Source organism: Myiozetetes cayanensis, unplaced genomic scaffold (assembly GCF_022539395.1).
Source record: "Myiozetetes cayanensis isolate MyiCay16 unplaced genomic scaffold, myiCay2020 scf4, whole genome shotgun sequence".
Lineage (NCBI taxonomy): Eukaryota > Metazoa > Chordata > Aves > Passeriformes > Tyrannidae > Myiozetetes > Myiozetetes cayanensis.
Window position 1 is genome coordinate 50,054,674 of NW_026087631.1, and position 21,956 is coordinate 50,076,629.

The 21,956-nt window shown below is 39.2% G+C and overlaps 2 protein-coding genes across 4 annotated transcripts in view; both read right to left on the reverse strand.

The window, feature by feature from the left end:
- The window catches only part of CMYA5 (cardiomyopathy associated 5), a 50,763-nt gene extending 41,299 nt beyond the window's left edge, over positions 1 to 9,464 (reverse strand). Inside the window, 1 exon segment of the mRNA XM_050328891.1 lies at positions 9,292 to 9,464. Within this exon segment, the coding sequence (XP_050184848.1) occupies positions 9,292 to 9,464 (173 nt within the window).
- Positions 9,465 to 10,613: 1,149 nt separating this feature from the next.
- The window catches only part of TENT2 (terminal nucleotidyltransferase 2), a 41,324-nt gene continuing 29,981 nt past the window's right edge, over positions 10,614 to 21,956 (reverse strand). For all 3 annotated transcript variants that reach the window (XM_050329060.1, XM_050329059.1, XM_050329061.1), the window contains 3 exons: positions 21,393 to 21,484; positions 16,151 to 16,230; positions 10,614 to 14,303 (listed from right to left, as the gene is read on the reverse strand). In XM_050329060.1, the coding sequence (XP_050185017.1) occupies positions 14,229 to 14,303; positions 16,151 to 16,230; positions 21,393 to 21,484 (247 nt within the window). In that variant the 3' untranslated portion in view covers positions 10,614 to 14,228. The remainder of the gene's footprint in view (positions 14,304 to 16,150; positions 16,231 to 21,392; positions 21,485 to 21,956) is intronic.

Here is a 21,956-nt window from a genome sequence, read left to right on the forward strand (position 1 = left end):
GCACACCACAGCTATCGCAGAGATGTAGCCAGCCCATGATCTTTCTAAAATCCTCCATAGCCTCTCTTTATCATCTTCACATCAGACCTTGCTATTACTGGTATCATCAAAATTGGTTGCTGTTTGCTGCATAGCACCTCATAAGCTGAAAACAATGCAGATAAAATTACTAAGATGTCAGCTTAGGGCTGCACTGACAAGATATCTCGTTCTCTGAAGTCTCCTACTTAAGGAACAATGCAGGGGTCATGGAAACTTGTAGTGGCCAGTTTGCCTTCCCAGGAGAAAGGAACTACTTATTTTGCTGTGCTTTTGTTTTTATTCTGAATATTCCTGTAGTTTCAGTCTTTACCATGCTGTCCTTTTTCCCCCTACAGAAATCAGTATGCTCAGCAATGAAATAGTTAATAAAGATAAAGATAAATAATTTGCTAATCAAATTATCTTTGCAATGTTAGTATTAGTGGTTAGTTTGAATTATGAATGTCAAACCACAATGTTATGTTACTATGGAAAGCTATATCTTACTATGTTAAACAAGTTCTGACTATAAGCTTTAAATGAGCCTATAAAGATATGGATAAAGGGGCATAGCCGAGCGGCACAGCCCCTGGCACAGACTGTGCAGCCGAGCCAGGAGCGGCGGAGCAGCCGTGGCAGCAAACTGCCCGAGGGAGGAGCCGGCCCGAGGGAGGAGCCACTCGCCCCGTTCCGAGAGCAGCCGCTGCCATCTGAGGACCACCTCCATCTGAGACCTGCCACCCGGCATCCAGGCGCCGCCTAAAGGGGAGGGAACAGCGGCACATATAAAAGATCATGGCACGTTTTTGGCGGGAAGACCGTTGGCGGAACAGGAGTTTCCCCGGGTCTTCCAGCGCGCTGTTTTGCTTATTTGCCTTCAATAAATTTCTACAATATATTTAAAAGAAAAAATTTATATCTGGTCATTTGACTATAACAATTTGGTGCTGTGCCTCGGATTTGGATCCCTGTGTGGTGGGATTCTCTCTCTCTGAGAGGGCGCCCCCGTCCCTGTTGGACGGCTCAGGGGAGACTCCCGCAACACAGATTCCAAATATTCGACCGAAATTTTGAAGGCAATTAAGCAAATAAACTACTGCAGTTCCCCATAATTTTCGTGCACGAACTCTGGACGAAGACTTGCTCGGGGAGAGAGCGAGTGATTAAGGAACCCGCCCGGCTTGCAGTCGGGTGGGGCCTTCGACTTAAGTCGAGCGAAGGCTTACTCAGAAGTAGTAAGTATAATAGGTGGTGCCGTCCGGTTGGGGAAGGGACCGTTTGGCTAGGAGCTGAACGAAGACTTACCCAGGGAGAGGTAAGTATTTTGCGGATCCCCCTTTCGGTTTGGGAGGGGTCCCGGAGTGCGAATAACTGAGACGTCCGTCGGGACGGAGCGAGTGCGGACCTTGTGGTAGCTGTCTTCACTTTGACATGTTACCATAGAAAAGGGAGGGGTTAGCTCATGATGTACTTGAAGCTTGGGTTTCACATCTTCACTTTTGGATAAGATCTTTTAAACTACATAAAAAAAAGAACACGAATGGAAAAAAATAAAAGCTGTAAAAACTCACAAGAAATTAAATTAATATTGCTGCATTGTAAAACCTGATTTTTTTCATATTACAGGAAAAATACTTTTCAAAGTTGTAAAAATATTGCACAAGCATAAATTTTGAAGTACAAGCATAAGATAAATCCTATTTCATCTGACAAATATATATTTTAGATGAATTTGTGTAAAACTGCATGTTGCAGGATTAGTTCAGTGAAGGGGAGGTGTTTAAATGCTTTTGACAAAGCAGGAAAAACAGTCTTTGATCTGACCTTGTTTTGCCAGTGTGAGATTGAGCTGATTCTGGGGCTGGTCTCCAGCAGGTATTTATTTCACAGTATAAATTAAACCTTATATTAAACGTTTAGAAGATACTGTCAGTGTTTTAATAGCACCACACTTGCTTCTGCGCAAGTGTGAATGATTATACAATGCTCAAAGGAGTAGGCAGTCTATCCACTGGTTTGATTCTGTCTTTTCATATGTTTCATCTCCTAAATGCTCTCGGTATTTAACAAGTAATTTGGAATACATTCAACAATAAAAAAATTACTGTACTCTCCCCAAATGAAATAGCAATGTTTCATAAAGCTAGCTTTAAACCTTATGATGTATAATCAATACACTATCATATGCTGCAATCAAATTTTTCAGTTAAAGAAAAAGTTAGAGAAATGTTTTTCAAGGAAGCTTTAGAAAGGAAATTGGTCATCAAAATAAGAGTGTAAAGACTAGCAAAAGCAATCAGAAGACATAATGTAGCAGGGGAGGGGAGTATTTTTAGTTACAACATATACTCCCAAAAAACCTATAGAAAATGTAAGCAAAACACTTAACCCCGAATTTTTTGGAGTAGACAGTAGTTCATTTATGGAAATCACATTTGTAGCCCATAGAAAAAAAGACAAAGCATCTGCTGGACAAGGTATAGCCTTTAGTAGAGCAGAAGTTGTGAAGTCTCTGTCGTTCCCATGGAAGAACGCACACCTATGCCCATAAAACATCTAGCTTCCACTGAACAGAGGGAAGGCTCACTTTCCAGTTGATTAGGATAAAGTACTCAAGCTACAGTGCTACCTAGCTACCTCAAGCTACCTAGCTCCTGACCACTGGGTCAGAGAAGGAGAACTGACATGTGGCTGTGACTCAGTAGTACACAGGTACCAGAGATTCCTGCAGGCTACAGAGACAAAGAGACACACCCAGAGAGCAATCGACTTTGCTCCAGGGGTGCTGAGCACCAGGTTGAAGGCAAAGGTCTTTGAAGAAGGAAAAGAAGAAATCCTAGGAGAAACAAGTTCTGTGGAGAATCATAGATTTGCTCCATCAAGCAAACTCTCTGAACTGTAAGGTTTTTGTAAAGGTCACTCAGCAAAACTGCTCAGTACCTAATGGAAACAGAAAGGTAATCCTGCTACTAGCAATGCTGCCTTTACCTTTCATAAATTTGCTTTCCAGAGCATGAAACAAGAAGGACTACCCTGGGCTGACCCATGCTCAGGTCTGTGCAAACTGAGGCACAGACTGTCTCTTCACTGATTTCCTTGGTGCAAACTGAAGACTGAAGGTTTAGAGTGGTGTGACCAGCCAGAGGTGGGACAACACAGTATCAAACTCTGGTCATGGAGCTGGCCTGGAAACAGTGACTAGCAGGACAAGTTAGACTGAAGTCCACAGTTCAAAGCAAGTCTGAGAGTGCAATATTAAATAGTCACATTATAACCAATCCCCACCCTCCTCCCCCAAGCCCAGCCCTCGAACCGATATAAACCCAGGATGTAGAGCCAATTCTCTGCCTTGATGTAGTACTCTCTATCAGGGCTAGCTCCATAAGAAAAAACTCACAGGTTGGAGGAAGAGGCACAGCAAGCACATCTATACTTATTTTTCTGGTAGCTTTTCCTTTACTGTTTCCATGGCTTGGCATTAAGTTGACTGGGGGATAACAAAATAAAATTAAATTAAAAAAATAAAAAGGAATAGCAATAGTACTAAGAAAGCTTTCTATTACTTGAGTCCACAATAACAAGATGACAAATCTTTTTTTCTCCCCAAAATATTTCAACACCTAAATCACACTCATATTTTTAAACTTATTTTTCTGCAGTACCTGGCACTATTAAATAAAACTTCATGCAGAACAGAATAGGACACCCACTTTAGCTAATATTAGTGAATACAAATGGGTTGCCCTGGCCCTGCCTATGCAAAAAGCTTGAATTATTCACATCATTATCTCATTTTCATGGTCACAAACCGGTCACAGTTCATATTTCTCTACAGTGTGATGAGACAGTGCTTATACTTTAAAGACCAGAATGAAAGACACGTAATTCATGCATTTCCTCAACACATTCCAAAAGCTGAACAATTTGTATGCTGCACAGTATTAGTTAAAAGACCCTTCTCTCTAGTCAGAGGAAGTGCCTGCCATTGCAAAAAGATGTTTGCAATGTTTCAGCTCCACTGATATCCAGGGACAAAAGCCAGTGCTGTCTTTTCCCATGCAGATATTTCACACCCAATACTGTTGGCATCATATGTTATCAGTTTGTTATTTCACTGCTAGGACAACAACTTTTAAACTTTTTACAAGTCTTGAAGACACTGACAACCAGTTTTGTGCTTCCTGCCAAAATAGCTAAAATCAGATTTATCTTATGTCCTCCCCCTTCTTCTCACATTCTGTGTCCACTGAGATTTCAGGTTTCTAGTTCAGCCTCTCAGTCTTGGGACATGTTCCCTCATGTATCATTCCAGGAAGACTTTCCACCTCCCCAGCTGCTGAGCAGTCATGTTGAACATGCTGAGTGGGGTGTGCACATCTTTGCACACCACAGCTATCGCAGAGATGTAGCCAGCCCATGATCTTTCTAAAATCCTCCATAGCCTCTCTTTATCATCTTCACATCAGACCTTGCTATTACTGGTATCATCAAAATTGGTTGCTGTTTGCTGCATAGCACCTCATAAGCTGAAAACAATGCAGATAAAATTACTAAGATGTCAGCTTAGGGCTGCACTGACAAGATATCTCGTTCTCTGAAGTCTCCTACTTAAGGAACAATGCAGGGGTCATGGAAACTTGTAGTGGCCAGTTTGCCTTCCCAGGAGAAAGGAACTACTTATTTTGCTGTGCTTTTGTTTTTATTCTGAATATTCCTGTAGTTTCAGTCTTTACCATGCTGTCCTTTTTCCCCTACAGAAATCAGTATGCTCAGCAAGGTCTCTACCTATTGCTCATCCATCCCCTTCTCCTAGGGCTAGGAGCTATAAAAAACCCACCATTTAAAACCCGGTCTTTAACTTGATAACCTATTGTTGATTTCCTTCAATGTAAATGATGCATCTTCTGGCAACAGAGTAGCTCATGCATCGTCCAAATTCAAATAAATAATTATCCTAAAAAAGAAAAAAATAAGACACTGCTTTTTTTTAAGCTGATTTTTATTATGAGTAGCTGGGAGACAGGAGCTGAGCCTGTCTCACATATTTTGTTCCATCCCCAACACTTAGAATGTCTGGGAAGGGACACAACTTGCTGCAGTGCTGATAACTTTTCCAGACACCAGGTCGTGGCATGTCCTAGGGCATTCCCAGTTGCATGATCAGATGATGCTCGAGAAACTGCAGCACCTCTGCGTCCCAAAGGTCTGCCCTTCTCCTGAATTCTGAATTCTCCACCATACATGCTGTGGAGGGAGCACAGGAATCAAACGCTTGAATCTGGATGGGAGACTTCCTTCACATCGTTATTTAATCACTCTGTTAAGACCCAGTGGGGAACTTCTTGATGTCTGAGTGTTATTTTAGATCCCAACTGCAAGGCAGACCTTTATTAAGGTTAATATTATCCAAAACACTGAAGAGAAAGAAAACATGGAGTGCCCAGTTGCAGGAGCCAGTAGGGGCACAGGGTGTGTGGTGGGGTCACTGTCTGTACCCTTCCTGTGTCCTATACCCCCACCTCAGCATTTTGCCCCATTTGGCTCCTCGCAGTAACCTTTTGCTCAAGCCTCTGCCCCGACATTCTTGAGATGGCTTGCACAGCTCTGGTTCCCAGCACCCTCACCTTCCCCTTCCCACGTGCCTGCTGCATGTGGCAGAAAAGCAGCCCTGCCGGCCCCTTCCAACCAGGGCCAAGGCAGGCACTGCCTCATCAAGGAAACTAAAATCACACACCCTTTCCCCACATCTTTCTCTGCTTTGAACAGGGTATGGTAAACCTTTTCTTGGGAAGACAAATCCTAAGCACTCCCCTTCCCACCCCTTCTTTCCCACATCCCATTTACTATCATTCCTAGATGCTGCAGCAATCCCCATGTGGCAGGCAGGCAAACCCCTTCTCCATTGTGCCTTCTCTTCTACCCATTTTCACAAATCATTCCAACTAAACCTGGCTCTAAAGCTTACACACTTCTGATCTTGTGGAAGGACTGCTTCATTTAAAACAAAACAAACAAAAAAACCAACAACCAACCAACCACCAACAAAATAAACGAAACAAAACAAAACATAACAAAGAAATAAAAAACAGTTCCAGAACTCTGGGACTTCTCTCCATCTACTGGTTATAGATCACCACTAAATGAGCAGATAAAATGAACCCCATACCTATTCCAGGCAAATGAGCTATTTGGAAACACTAAAATGGTTGTAGAGCCATTTTTATGTAAACCCTGTGCACAGACACATCCAGAGACCAGAGGCCTTCATACTGCAAAAGGAAATCAGCTGGGAATAGTCTGAGACAGAACTGTGCCAGAACAGCTCACCCACCATGTAGTGGTTAGAGACAGATACTCCAACAGGTATGTAAACCAGTTAAACAGTAAACAAATTTTGATAGACTTAAATCTCACCATTACCAACACAAAAATGAAAACCTATTAACTTCATAGTCATGCTTGCCTTAAAGCAACACACATTTTCAAAATATTTTCCCCGTTAAGATGATTAACTAGATACAAAGAGATAGAAACAGAAGTCATCTGCCACGATGTCCTCTATCTCAGATAATAAAATAGGCAAGAAAATATTGCAAGAACCCTGTGCAGATCAGTGAGTTATTTATGCTGACAAGGATGTGAAGCCCTTATCCCATCGTTTGAATAGGTTCTGATGCTGCATGTTAGTCTCATTACTTGTATAAAAATCTATGCCAGGAAACCAAATTATTTAAACATTACATTAAAAGGGATAATAAAGATGTGAAACCCAAACTCTTCTGCCTTTTATGTGCATGCATCATAATTTTGGGACAAGTCATAAGTTCTGCTGCAGCTTCTGGGATTTTATTTGCTGCAGCTGCTGCACAGTGTGGAAATGCAGCTGTTTAGTCAGGGCTCAGGGGCTGGTGTCCCAGAGGAACACCAGGGCTCTTCTGCTTCTTTCACATGGGTGCTTCCTGACCTTGGGCCAGCCATCTTGCTGCATGACTCATATAAAATGGGTATAAGGCTATTTAACATGTTGGAAAGGTGGAAATAGGAGCCAGTGGGGACTTTCCTGCTGACTGCAACATTGCACAACAGGTGCTCTTCAAATGCACACGGAGGAGGAAGGCAAAAACAAGAGAGAGATTGGCATTGTTAAAAATAAATTGATGACAGCAGAGCCCAGGATGGTCTGTCTTCAGCCAAGCTTGCATATTAGTTACACCTCCTCTAAGCTACGTCTTCATAGCGCATGCACACAAAAAAAGCTGTTCTGCAATGGGGACTTGAAAACCTGTTTGTCAACAAATAATTAGTGTTCAGCCTGAGTAAGTATGTCATAGGGGCTCAACCTGGCTGTTCTTGCCAGGAGCTCTCCCAGGCACTGAGCACAAGAGGAGGCCTGAAGCTCAACAGCCCTGCTGATATTTGTGACAACACCCAAGTATATAGAAAGTCAGTTTGATTTAACTTCTCTAAGCTATTGCTGAGCAGTTGGTGCACTTACCACATCTGTGCCTAACTCAAAATTTTACATCTTCTTGAACTTAGTTAAACTAATCAAATAGATTTAAATATGTTCAATTACCACATAGCAAAGCTGCTAAAATCTGCTCTGGTAGAGTCTGAACTTCTTATTAGTAAGACACTTAAGGATAAACTTCTGCTGTGTTTAAACAACAGAGCTAAAGGGAATGTTTGCTGTGATTTAAATAAGTGGTGAGACTCACTGCTCAAGTTTGCATTGCAGAGGCTTCCAGACAGAAGCAAGACCCAGCTAAGAGGAGCTGCTAACAGGCACTTGTGGTGAAGTCATCCTCCCAGCACAAGTAGTAAATATCTGCGAGGCTCCCTCCCTTTTTAGCTGTTCCTACTTATGTTTTACAATTAGAGTTTTATTATTAGCCATTTAATTGCGGATTCCATTAAAAATTATCTAGACTGTTGTTTTACCTGTCCGCAGAGAGTGGCTCTGCTCCATTAACTTTGTCTGGTTTTCTTGTAGAGTTACAGACAAGTGCAAGCAGTGTTTATCAGCACATATCCCCTCTGCCAGTATGGGACTGAAAAGTGAACTCCACCCTTGGCAATAAAGCAGCATTACACTGCTGTCACTGGATGTCCCTCTGCTGTGGAAAACTAGCTCTCTGTTCCCCATGCAAGGAACTTTTCCTACAGTCCTTGACTACATTTCCCCATTTGGTTTTTCGTTGCTGCAGCGCTTCAGTTGCATTAGGCTGCACAGAGTTCCCCACCCCCCTTCTGCCATCTTTTTGCTCCCAGTGACCATCACCAACGTCAGAAAGTACTTTGAACTGTGATACACACAGAGTGGAGGAAAACGCAGGACGCTTTCACAGCACTGAGGAACTATATGACACCCATTTCTTAAAATACGTGTTGTTTCTACAGTACCTACTCAAAACTGATGGACTCTGCCTGAGACAAGGAAGAACTGAGACCTGCTATGTGCAAGGGGACTCTCAAGCCTCATTGTCTCTTTATGAAATCAACTGTGCTGGTACAGCCAAAGGAGTCTGTCTGCATGGGTCGGGTTGCAGACACCTACACATCCTGCACAGGAACACTGGGCAGGGCACTGGGCCTCTGCCTTGCTCGTTATTTTCTTGATGGTAGGACAGCAATATCAGGACAACAAACTGCATCAGTACAAGAGTTATTAACAAAACAGAAGTATTTAAAAAAAAAGTCAAAGTGGTAGAATATTTCCTATTCCACCACAAAAATGAGCCAAAAACACACAAATCATGACCAGCAATGGCAAGCATCTACAAATTTTTCCTTTTTTAGGAAACATGAGACTGAAGAGGGAGGGACCAGTGGGAAGGAAGAAAGGGCCATAAAAAGAAACAAATTGTAATGCACCATTATAATCTTTGAGCATTTTCTCCCTGACAAGCATATCTCCAGAGCATTTAAGATCTGTATGTGACAAAGAGTCAGCCAAAGGGGGAGGAGTGGAAGGAGATGCCACTTGAGCTGGCACATCAGAGAATCTTTAAATAGAAAAGCTCTCAGGGAACTTGGGGTAGGCGCTTACTGCACAAAACTTAATTACAGCCATACTCATTTGAAAAAAAGAAATATTATAGCCTCCTCCCTCCCCCTTTTTTTTTTTTTTTTTATCTGCAGCAATTGGGTACGGGAAGGGGGAAAACCACTGAAGATAGCACAAGACCCCAGTCCTGTCATCCGGGGCTGGTGCTTTGGGGTGGAGCTGCCAGCTCTCCCTGAGGCTGTGAATCTCTAGGCAGACAGTACCTGTTAGTCAGTTCCTCTGCTTCCTCTGGGTCCACAGTCTTCTCCTCTTTCTCCTCCTCCTCCTCTTCTTCTTCTTCTTCCTCCTCCTCCTCTTCTTCCTCTTCTTCTTCATCTCCTATGAAGGACGAGGTCTCAGATGCCCTATCACACTCGGCGCCACGGGAGCCCTCCATTTCCTTCCCAGCTCAGGCCCTCTCCGGTGATTTTTACCCCCAACCCTGTCCTCCCCAGGGTTGCCTGAAGCAACTGTCATCCCCAGTGGCACTCACTTCTCCTGACTCAGGGCAGTCCTTAAATAGAAGGCAGCCAAGTTACAGCGCAGAGTGGCTGCTGTTCCTACCCTGGGCCGTAGCACCAACCGGGTGCCAGGACACGTGTCCAAACCAAATGGCCACCCCTCCAGCAGCTCACCCCCTTCGCCCTCCCACCACTGCCAGAGCTGTTTCTACAGCACACAGGGCAGCCAGGCAGCAGGAGGGAGGCAGGGGCTGGGGCCCCAGCAGACTTTCCAAAGCCACCTCTAGCAAATTTGGGGTGGACAGCACGTTTGAGGCAAAAGGAGAGTTCTCCTGTGGCCTCAGTAAAAGGCACATTTAGCAAGTTCCACCCTTGAGCACACACAGAAGGCCTCAAATTTGACCTGGAAAGGTCCAATACAGTGAGTGGATGAGCCTCAGATAAACGCATTCAGTAATTAGTATCGTGCTGTAAGGCGTATCAGACACACTGTGGCATTTAACCATAAAAAAGGAATGTATTTAAAACCCAAATTTGTTGCTGTTTCTCATCACAGGACATTTAAAATTTCCTCTTTGAGTGGACCTGGACCAATTTTAACTTAAACCAAAGACTAACTTTACTACCATGCAGAATTTAGATTAAGCCATCATTACCCTTTGTTATTCTGCATTTTACACAAAATGCAGTGCTTTTCACAGACAAAATGGAAATATTTCCAGTATGTACCAGCCAAATTAATTAATGACAAATTAAACAAAAATATTTTCAGAAGAGGAGGAAAAGCACCTCTAATTCTAAATAACAAACTTCCAAGGTAATTCAGGTATAAACCACTGTATACACAGCATAACCCTAACATCCCCATTATTTTTATTGTTCTTCAAATAAATAGGTGGTTATAAATCAGTCAGCAAACTCTTACTTATAAGTATAGAAACACCCAACCAGGTATTTCTGAGGACAAACTATCTCTGTGAAGGTAAATTAAAGTCCCCCTGACATTTCAAAACAGTACATGCAGGCAAAACCCTTCTGCTCTCTTGACCTACCCATCGACATACACAATTTACAAGGTGAGAATGTAATTTTTTGGAAAAATTGTATTTGAAAGTAATATTAAGCTAAATTAAACTCTACATTTTATCATAAGCACAGACAGTGTACACAGCACAATGAAATTTAAGGTAGAGTACTTCACATTCTTTACACGTGGAAGGCAACAGCATTACAAATTTTCTAGAAATGCTTATATATTAAGCATACATATATTGCACAAGTTTTGATTCAGTCGTCAGCACAGTAAGAGAAAGGTGAGTACCTTTTTACCAGAACCCCTTCAAATTATTTCCAGACCTAGTGCTCTCCCTTCTGTAGTTCTCACAAGTTAATTTCATCTGTAAATTGACCAAAAATAGCATATTTTTTCATGCTCTTCCTACAAGCATCATACTCTGTAAAATCAGTGAGGGAAAAATTTGTATCAGAACACACAAGGATTACAGAGAACAAGACAAACATAAATAAACTATAAAATACAAGACAACCCAGTGCAAGTAGAGTCCAATATATCAAGAGTGACATTCACTGATAGACTTAAATTTAACACCAAATATACTGTGAATTCAGTCCAGTGATCCAAGTATAAGTAAAGCACTGGTTCCAAAGAAGCATTTGGAATGGTATTCACAATTGCTAACTTCAGGTTTTCTCAAATCATCTTACATCCTTTTATCATGGCTGCCCATTTCTCCCAAATTATCATGTCACCCTGTGAGTCTTAAAATTGGTTTATATTGATTTATTTTTTTTAAATAACCCCTTATACTGTCAGAATACCTTAAGATACTGAGAGTACACTTATACATTCACATTTTAAGGAAAGTGAGAACAAGAGCTACAAGAGAAACTTGAAGTTTCACAGTTCACAGCCTATGCCAGTTCTGCATTTCTGTCACCAAAATGGAAGCTCTTGTTAACGTCTGGTCCTCCCATGCATCTCTAAGCCTGCTCATTAAACTCGCTCCTGAAGGACTGAAGAGAGTTCTTAAATTACCTTAGAAGACACTAGTGGTTTCTGATACATAAGGTGAGAAAAGACAAGCAAACCCAATGCCAAAATGAGTAGGCAAGAGTAGTCCTAAAATAACAAAGAGCTGAACTAAATCATTTTTATTTTGAGGCAGTAATAAGCCTCAAAGACAGCATCTTGCACACACAGTGAAACCTTGGTCAGCCATGAAAAACACCTTTTACCAAAGATCTCTCAGAAACAACTATTCCTGCTAGGGTGTATGCCAAGAGTTAAGTGGGTGAAGGTTTTTATTTTGAAGATGAGAAGGGAAAACTTCACACTAATGCAAAAAATTATGATAGCCATTAGCCAGTTTCTTCCTCTGGATACTTGCCCAGAGTAGATGAAAATTTGGGTCATTAAGCCTCTGAACAACTTCAGACTAAGCAGAACTGAATCAAAGTTAAAGTTCAGTTCCTACCCACTCTTCCCAAACCATTTATTTTGTGACATTATATCTGAAGTTTTCAGACAAAAGTTGCAGCCCACCATTTAACAAATATGCTATAAACAAGCTTGTCTTTAAACAACTGGGGAAACTGACCATCTAGAATTTATACTTCTGATTATAGATGTAGTTTATCAGAAGTACATCAACTTCAGAGAAATACACAAAAGGATTCTTTTGAAAGACCCAGACCATTGTGGCTACAGACCTTGACTTTCAAATTTTTACAGAGCTGCATGTAGGTATTACAATTTTTTTAACTAACTTTTTAAAAACAGTTAGGGAGAAGTGGTTTCAAACACAGAGCATTAATAATTAATAATGCAAACTTGTAAGAGACATAAAATTTTGTACCTGACATCCAGCTCACTTAAAATACATTTTTGCCAATTTTGAACATGTATGTTCTTCTACTTATCCTAAGTTAGGAGAGTTTTAAATTTTCTAGACAAAGGTACAGCCAACATCTTTTTAAAAAAAGAAGCAACCCTCTCCTTTCCCCAAAATTCACCTAGGGCTCGTAGAGCATCTTTGATTCCAGACATCAGCCTGTCCTAAAATCTTGTGCTTCAATTTTACACAAAGCAGATTAGAGTGAAGGTTTCACTGAGATCCAAGTCTACTATCTTTTAGAGGAAGGGCTGTGAGGGGGAACATGCACGTGGAGGGAAAATGTTTCAGTGGACTGATAGAGTCATATTAAAAGTGAAAGGCTGTTCAAATTACAGAAAGAAGTGTTTTAAAAAGCAAGCCAAATCCTATATAGACTAGACCATGATGAAGTGTCTAGAAGTAATCACACATCAGGCAAATAGTTTACAGTTCCTAGAACTCTGAAATAAACTAGAACTTTAAAATTTACACAAGAAATGATAATGCTTGTTATTTTACAATTATAAGGGTTTTTGCGCTATTGTTAGGGAATGCAATGAATCAAACTTTTACCTCTTCACAGATGCACTGCAAAATAGCCATTATAGATGTTTATGATTTGCAACACGGGCCCCACCTTATTGGGCATTTCCTATTCTACTTAATTATGGGAAATATTTTAAATGTGCAGTAGAAAATAACAGAAAGTGGAAAAATAGCCTGTACCTTCCACATATAAACTTTTATTTCACTGGACAGCATATAAAATATTAACCTAAAAAAATGGAAGTATGAATTTGACATCAGTGGTAAGTACAGTTTTAACAACTAATCGGTCTTCAATAGCAAATACATGAGAGGCAGAAATTGTGCTACAGGAGGTCTAAGAGAGAGTGTGCAATTTTTTCGGAAGAGCTCAAATTGTCAATATTACTTATTTAAATTCAATTTACAGTGGCTGACCAATTTACAAATATTTACACAAAATCAAAAGAGAAGCCCAGCATATTGTAGCACTGGTAGGGTTGTGAGGTGTTTTGATTTGGTAATTTTTTTTTCCCCCAGCAGGCATCACTACTACTTCAAAAACGTAAAAGGAAGTACAAAATTTTTTCTCACCTACCCTTGTGAGAATATGAAACATTTATGTATATTGAACTGAGCTTTTTTATTTCAACTTCTTTGTAGTAGAAATGTTGCTTGAAAATTCCAGTTTAGATTACAGTTCTTAATATCCAAGACACTACCAACCATAATTTAGCTTCATTTTCATAAAAGTCACTTCTTATTCCGAGTGAAATAAAAGTAGAAAGTGCCACGTTGAACCAAAGTGCTTACTAAAATTAAGCAGACGTAAAGCATGGACTCTCTGTTCATTAAGAAGTGGGTACTGTGCACAGTGCCTTAAGGATGTAGTCAGATTTGCACACTGATTAACTTTGAATGTCTGTGTTTCATCATTAAATCTGTCTGAATTAATGGCTACACAGATTATGCAAACAAGAAGTCAATATATCCCCATACTTTCCCTGAAATAGATTTATTCTGGTTGTTTGCTATGAGTTTCTTCTAGAAGCCAGCAATACAAGCATTTTCAGAAAACATATCTTTGAATGAGCATCTGTATTAACAAATGTCGGTAATAAAATATGCCACATCCTTATAACAAACATTTCCTTAACAAAAGTTTACAGAGAAAAACAGGTTGTAAAGAACCATTGGGTAGATGCCTTCTGATTTTGATACTGTTCTTTGTTTCAGCAGGATCCAAAAAAAAAAAAAAAAAAAGAAAGTGAAAGAAGTTGGTTATCTTTTCAGTTCTTCTACTCTTAAAGGTAATATACATTTCAGGTCTTTCTTATCTCGTAATACCCGCCAAGCCTGGGGAAAAAAAAGCACAAGGTTTTTAAAAAATAATCTTTGCTGTTAAAACTTAAATACCGTTATAAGCAATAAGCATCACAGATCCAACAAAACAAGCTTAAACTTTTTCCCTTCTTGAAAAAACAGTTTGTGGATTGTTTTTTTCTTGGTTGGCTGTTTTTTGGTGTTTTTTAAGGGAAGCAAAATCTAAAAGATGTATAAAACACAATGAACTAATGAGGAAGGTAGAGACTTTCAAGAAGAGAGTAGATTTGTGGGACAAAAAGATGTTAGGAATATTTAAGTATTACATTGATATTCTTGCTGCAATATCAAAGCTCCTCATAAACAGTATTATCTGTTGTCATTTCCTGGATGTAGTTGTGTCTTTAAAATAGGTTATTTCAACTTTCTTCTGTATTCTAGTGTGAATTCCAAGAAATCTGTCAAGCCATGAGCCTGCAAAGAACTGTAGTAGTTCTCCTGTCTTTACACAGAACTCCTTTAAACCCCAGTGTGTAGTGAAAACCAGAGAAGGAATAATCTCTCAAGGACAAAATAGATTCCTTAAGCTTTTTAAAAAATAGTGCAAGATATTAAAACGTACTTGTACTTTTAGAACGACTGTGATTCTTATGGTACCTAATAAAGAGGAGATTTTTTCAGGGCTTATTACTCTAGTATGTGGCTTCCCAACAGCTACAAACAAATAGCTGCTTTTACATTTTTCAGAAAACTACACAGGTTTGAACAAATTTTGTTCACTGAAAACTTGAGAAGTTTCACTCTGATTCTACAGAACAGTGAGAGAGTCCAAACTACTTTGTAAACATGACTTATAGCAGATTCACAAAATCAACTTTTATGTACAAGTATGTGAACCAGTATTTTTTATGTCAACATGGTTAAATAGAAGAAAACTAATGGACATTTCTGAACAGATTTACAAAGAAAATGTTATCCTTTTCTGACTAAGGTAATCTCTTATAATATTTGTTCTACTACAAGTATCTTGCATTGAATTACTTTTTGCTGGAGAAGTATTCAATGTATTTAAGGACTTAATAACTGAAGTAAACAGGAGTCTCCAAGGACAGCATAATAGGGGAGTCTTAACTGGTTAAAGCTGGAAGCCAGTTCTGTGCACTAATTCCTAGTGGTAACTAAATTTTCAATAGTGAGAGATCTCAGAAAACTGGTATTTCTGAGATCTCAGAATTGTGATTCCAAATTCAATGCCTATGATAGGAGACAGGAACAAAAACTGGTAGCAAAGATTTTCAGAAGAAGGATGTTTAGCCAAAGTCTAAATTTTTTCTTACTTCGAAGTATCTTTTCCTCCCCTGCCTAGGACAGTGAAAGCTCCAGTTCAAAATACTCATGTTCTAAAAAATTATGAGTGTGGTCTTGCTAAAGAAAAGTATCAATTTCATTAAATTGTCAAAAATAGGCAAACCCCTATCATTTGGGGGTGATATTTATTAAAAATGGGATACTAAGAAGTATAAAACATTGTCTATTACCAGTCAAGTTCATGTAGGAATAAATAATTAATGAAGACAAAGTTGTAATTCTAAAGCTATTAACCATTAATCATTAGAATTTTATGCACACAAGAAAATCTAAGACAAAGGGTTTATTATTTCAAGTACCCATCCCATTTCAACTGAAGCCTGATGCTTAATGGCAGACATTAATACTCTTACAAAATAATTTCCCAAATTTTTTTTTTTAAATCCACATTTCTATTATTTATATAGTGCAAAGTATAAACTATCAGAAACAGGCAGGTTTAATGACTAGAATTTGTATACTAAATTGATAAGCAAAGTGACTGGAAAAGTTAAATGAGGTGTACTTTTTACCTGTGCAAATTCACCTCTGATCATATCGAACTTCTGTTTCTCATGTACAGCTCTAGCAGTATTTGTCCCATCAAAAGGCTCTGCAAGACCAAACACAAACATTAAAAGTGATAAAAAAATCTAGAGCTAGGTTGTCTCCCCTAAGCAAGTAATCAGACAAAAACCAGTAGGGTCAACATATCATTGCTTCCCAAGAGTGTTTTGAATAGCCAATGCCACTTTGGTTCTCAAGCTTTCTTTCTACATAGCATTTATCAAAACAAAACACAAAAACAAACAGAGAAGTAAAAAAAAGTCCCAAACCCTGAATGCTCTCAATGTCCCAAATGGAGTGCACCGTCAGGGAGTTTGCAGAGGAGACAAAGCTGAGTGATGCAGTTGACACAACAGAGGGACAGGATGCCATTCAGAGGGACCGGGACAAACCTGAGGGGCCATGAGGATCTCAGCAAGTTCAACAAGTGCAAGTGCAAGGTGCTGACCTGGGTCAGGGCAATCCCAGACAGGAATACAGACTGGGAGAAGAAGTGATCGAGAGCAGCCCTGCTAAGAAGGACTTTGGGGATTGTTGTGGTTGAGAGGCTGGACATGAACCGGCAACATGCGCTTGCAGCCCCAAAAGCCAGCTGTGTCCTGAACTGCATCAAAAGCAGTGGGTCCAGCAGGTTAAGGGAGGCGATTCTGCGATTCCGCCCCTCTACTCTGACCTCATGAGACCCCAGCTGAAGAACTGCATTCAGCTCTGGGATCCTCAGCACACCAAAGACACGGAGTGTTGGAGCAGGTCCAGAGGAGGGACAGAAAAATGACTGGAGGACTGGAGCACCTCTCCTATAAGAAAAGGCTCAGAGAGTTAGGGTTGTTCAACCTGGAGAAGAGTTAACACCTTATAACACCTTACAAGGAGGCCTTATAACACCAATAAGAGAACTGGAGAGGGTGTGTAGTGATAGAACAAGTGGGAATGACTTCAAACTGAAAAAGGTCAACCTTAGATTAGATATTAGGAAGAAATTCTTTACTACAAAGGTGATGAGACACTGGCACAGGTTGCCCATGGATGGCGTGGTTGCCCCACCCCTGGAAGTGTTCAAGGTCTGGTTGAATGTGGCTCTGAGCAACCCAGCCTAGACAAAAATGTCCTTGCCCATGGTAGGGGGTTGGAAAGACATGACCTTCAAACCTAAACCATTCTATGACTGTATGAATGCTCTAATGATATGTAATCCATAATGAAGTCAGGTTATTATTATCTGTTGAAGCATACTATGATTGTTCTGAATTTATGCACCAATAATTACTTGTTACAGCTCAACAGTCTGTGATAACATATCAGAATATAACATATCAGAATATTATATTCATACCAGGATATGACTTTTGAATCTAACTACACATGAGCCTTCTGGAACTATTCACTTTAGGTTCATCTCATTCAACAGCCTCTCAGTGAAATACTGAGAATATAGCAAAATATTTACTATGACTTTTAATATAAGACATATCAACTGCTGTAAAACTGTATTTTATCACTTCATACCTAATCTGCAGAATCTGTTCATGAGTTAACAATTTGGGGCTTTTACCTTCTAACTGACCACAAATCTATGTGATGTCTTTATCCCTTTTTTCCTAGTAATTTTCCTTTTGTAATAGTTTGGAACTTTTTTTTAATTGCAAGATTAAAAAAGTACTCGTTACTAATAGGTTTGCCAACATTAAAGTAACAGATACTAAAAAAATGATGATGCAGAGACTACACATTACATTGTGCTACAAAACTGATTTTATAGTCTTTTCTGTCTTAATAGAAAACTGCTTAAGTAACATTGTATATTTCACACTGGCAAAATGTATGACAGTCCTTAAGGGACGCAGAACCACACAAGTATTAGCTAGATCAGGTAGCTTTTTTGGTTAGTTGGTTATGAATTCCTTTTTTCTCAGCTAGGGACACATAGTAAAATAAAGCATTAACCATATGCCAGAAAGCTTATGCCATTAGGGAGACTGGAATTTCAAATTTGGAACATGTTCCATGGCATTAGGTTTTTATTTCTGCTAGCTATTTAAATTCAGAAAGAATTTTTTTCATGCAATAAATGTTGTATATTTGGCAGTTTTCTAAAAGGCTTCTCTTCAAACTACCTGGTGTTCAGTGGACATTCACAGGCAGATTTATTTTATTTTAGGACGCATCATACCTTTAGGTTTGAACAAGAACCCACAATGAAATAAAAAAGTACATAATCCTCTAATATCAGCCACATAATCTCACAGAGTGATCTAGTGCCATCAAGAATTCCATGTTCCTTATTATATGAAGCAGTACAGAATTTCTTTTGTGTCTCAAACATGATGGTAACTGCTTTTTTAATGCTGTGACCATTATATACTTTATATTGAAACAAGATGTATCTGTATATTAAAGCAACAAGAGCAGAACTGTACAATCTTCTGAAACCATCAGTGGAAAAAAAGCAGACTTCCCTTTCTTCTTCCTGCATATTTACTGACTGTCAAAAGACAAAGTCATTCCCTGGAGCGCAGCAAGAATAGTTTTGCAATGAGCTACTCTTTACACCACTAAATTTGCTAACCATTAAGACAGAGAGAGTTCACTCTAAGTTATTTTGTTCACACAGAGACATGAGAATATTAAAAGAATAAAGTAACACAGCTTTAACACTGATGCTTGAGGGAAAGGCTAAAGTGGATCGTCTTTTCCAAATGAAAATACAGGAAATCACACAACTTCAAAACTGCTGCCAATCAAGCCCTGAGGAATTCTTTTTTAAATTATTTTTAACATGTAGATCTGAAAGATTTGAAAGCATGTATCAGGTGCAGCTTTGATGGCTTCCAATTCAACTTCCCTAAATGACTATCCATTTAATTATCTCACAAAACTGCCACATTTCTAACTTTTCCAAACTGTATCTTTTTCAATACCAGTGTATAATATTACCTGATATAGACAAGATTTAAACTGAAACTAGAATAGTCGCTAGCAATTTAGAATTTCTGACAAGGAATGTTCAAAATATTATCTAAAAGCAGTGTTTTTTGTATCTCTGTATCCCCATAGTGATAAAAGTCTGACAGATTTTAAACTGTCTGCAGAGATCTCTACTATATTTGTTTCTCTATCAGCAGAAGTACATGTGAGAATTAGCCTTAAGGTCAATAACAATTAAAAAAACCCATAATTTTTCCTGAGCAAGTCTAAATACAGTGCTATATGTGCAGGCATGGACTTGTGTAATCTAAAACCAAATATATTTTAGATATCTTAAAAATATATGCCATAATAACCATTACTGAAATTTTAGTCCACTAACTGGAAAATTTGACAGAGATTTGGAAACCAGAATATGTTAATATGTTTAGCTAGCTTTTGAAATCTTCTTCTCAAGGTACACATACTTTTTGAAAGTAGTTCAGCTTAACAGGTGTTATAAACATGAAGCTTACTTTGAGTTGAAATAGGAAATTTTATTTTTCCCTTCTGATTTAGAAGTAAAACTTTGCTATCTGAGGATAAACCTCACTAAGCCTTGAACCACATTGTAACAGGAAGGAATCAGATATGCCACCCATAGATAATTCTGCTTTTTTTTCATAGTTCAAATGGAAAATGCATTCTTAAGGAAAAGTTGCATGCAATCAAGACCATTAAATGCAAAATCTAGAGTGGTTTTTTTGTATGCTGATATTCTATTTTCCAACCTGACAGATAACCTAACTATTCAACCACTTTGTAATGGCATAAAAAATTTGAGAGCTTGAAATACACAGTCCCCTGCAACACAGTGGATCAACATCATGTGACAGCAGTAGACACAGCTGCCCAGCATTCCCACCTCCCACATTCAGACCAGAGCCTTGGCAATGCCTCACTATCACTGCTATCCTGAATTATTTCAGCTGTGCGGATACTCTAATTCTCATATTTGTCAACTCTGAGACTACAAAGTTGAGTGGGCAATCATATTTCAGTGTGGGGTTTTTCTCCTATGAGTGTTAGTTGATTTTTCCCAAAAAGTCAAACAAAGAACAGGAATTCCATCATGGGGATTCACACTGACATTCATACGATTACAGCCAAGTTGGTGAGCTCTAGGCAACAGAATAACCCCTTTCACCAGCAGGTAATTATTCTCTGCAGAGAGTAGCACAAATGCAGGAAATTACATACAAACACACATGGGTGCATGCCTACCCTCAGCGATCTTGAGGAAAGCCTGTCCAGCCACAGGACTTCTGCCTTACTCCCCTCCTCCCCCAGCAACATTTTCCCAGTGTCTAACAACTCTTTCCGTACCATTTGGCTCCTGGTTAATTTCTATTCCTCTTTTATCCTGAAACTTTAGCCCTTGATATCCTGATCTTAACAGCCTCCATTAACGCCCCTCCGGGGCCCAGGCCACTTCTCCCTATATAGTAACTGTTTCCAGTTACACAGCACCTCTCAGTCCCCTCCCTGCTCCTCTTTTCATTCTCCTAACATCTCAATCCTTCTCTTGGTCTATCAGCTCCTCTTTCCCTAGTGCAAGCTTCATCTCCTATGTACGCTTAACTACTCGTCTTCTCCATGTACACTCCCCACAGCAGTTGTAAGGCAGCACAAGCACATGGATCAGGTTACTTGGACAGTGCTACTGCCCACTTCTGCCATGAGACCTGGCTGAGACCTGCAACTCCATCAGGTAGCCTGGCTGTACCCTCCTGTTGTGTACAAAGTCTACATTCACAAGCTGGCCAAAACGAGTATCCACAAGATCAACATACACATCACTGATAGGACTTGCAATGCCAGAGCATTTCTAGAACAAAGAATATTCCTCGAGAGTAATCTGAGTATGTGCTGGGTGTGTTTTTTCAAAAGTTCAAACTTGGCAAAGCAGATGACTATTTTTGTGGAACAGAAAAACACACGACTGGCATAAAGGCCATTCCTTATCAAAGTCCTAATCCCTGTTCCAAAAGTAACAGGGCAATGAGTGCTCTTGAAGAAAAGGTCAGGAGTACTATTTTTAAACACTACGGAACTTAAAACTTCCTTCTCAAATGTTTTTGACGGGACTGTTTCCAAACTATTTACATTGGTTAAACTTCATTTTCTACATAATGCACATACATAATATATTTCTCAAAACACAACCAAGGTAAAGCCTAATTGATAGATTTATGTATTTAATGTCTTAACAGTTAAAAACTATAATGTAGCTTCACATTTTACCTTCTACACAAATAAATTTGTTTCTCCATTCAATACCATCAGGTCTTGGAATAGCTTTGGCTTCACGAACTGAAATCATTTGATGGCTCCAACTAGAAAAAAACAATTTGCAAACATTTTTAACTTGATTCCAAATTGATAGTATCAGTTTACATTTAAAAAAATTGTTAAATTGCTATGTCACAATCCTGGTTAATGCTGTACTTTATAATATTGAAAAATTTACTTTAACAGTCTAATCTTCACAATTCAGTATATAAGAATATGGAATCATGTAGGAAACAAGAAAATTTTTCCACAAACAGAAGTTTAATTACAAAAGCGTCTCCAAAATAGAGCAGCATGGGTATTCATGAGTAAGATATATTCAGAACAGAATAACTTTTTCAGCTAACAATGTCAAACTGAATATTGACACCTACATTTATTTCTAAGTTCAAAAGAAATTATAGACTCAAAACTTTTAGAATTTGCTATGGGGAGAAAAGAAAGGCAAAGAATAAGTGCAGATGAAGTCACATACTGCATTCCTTAAAAAAATACTCAGTAGTATAAAGATACATA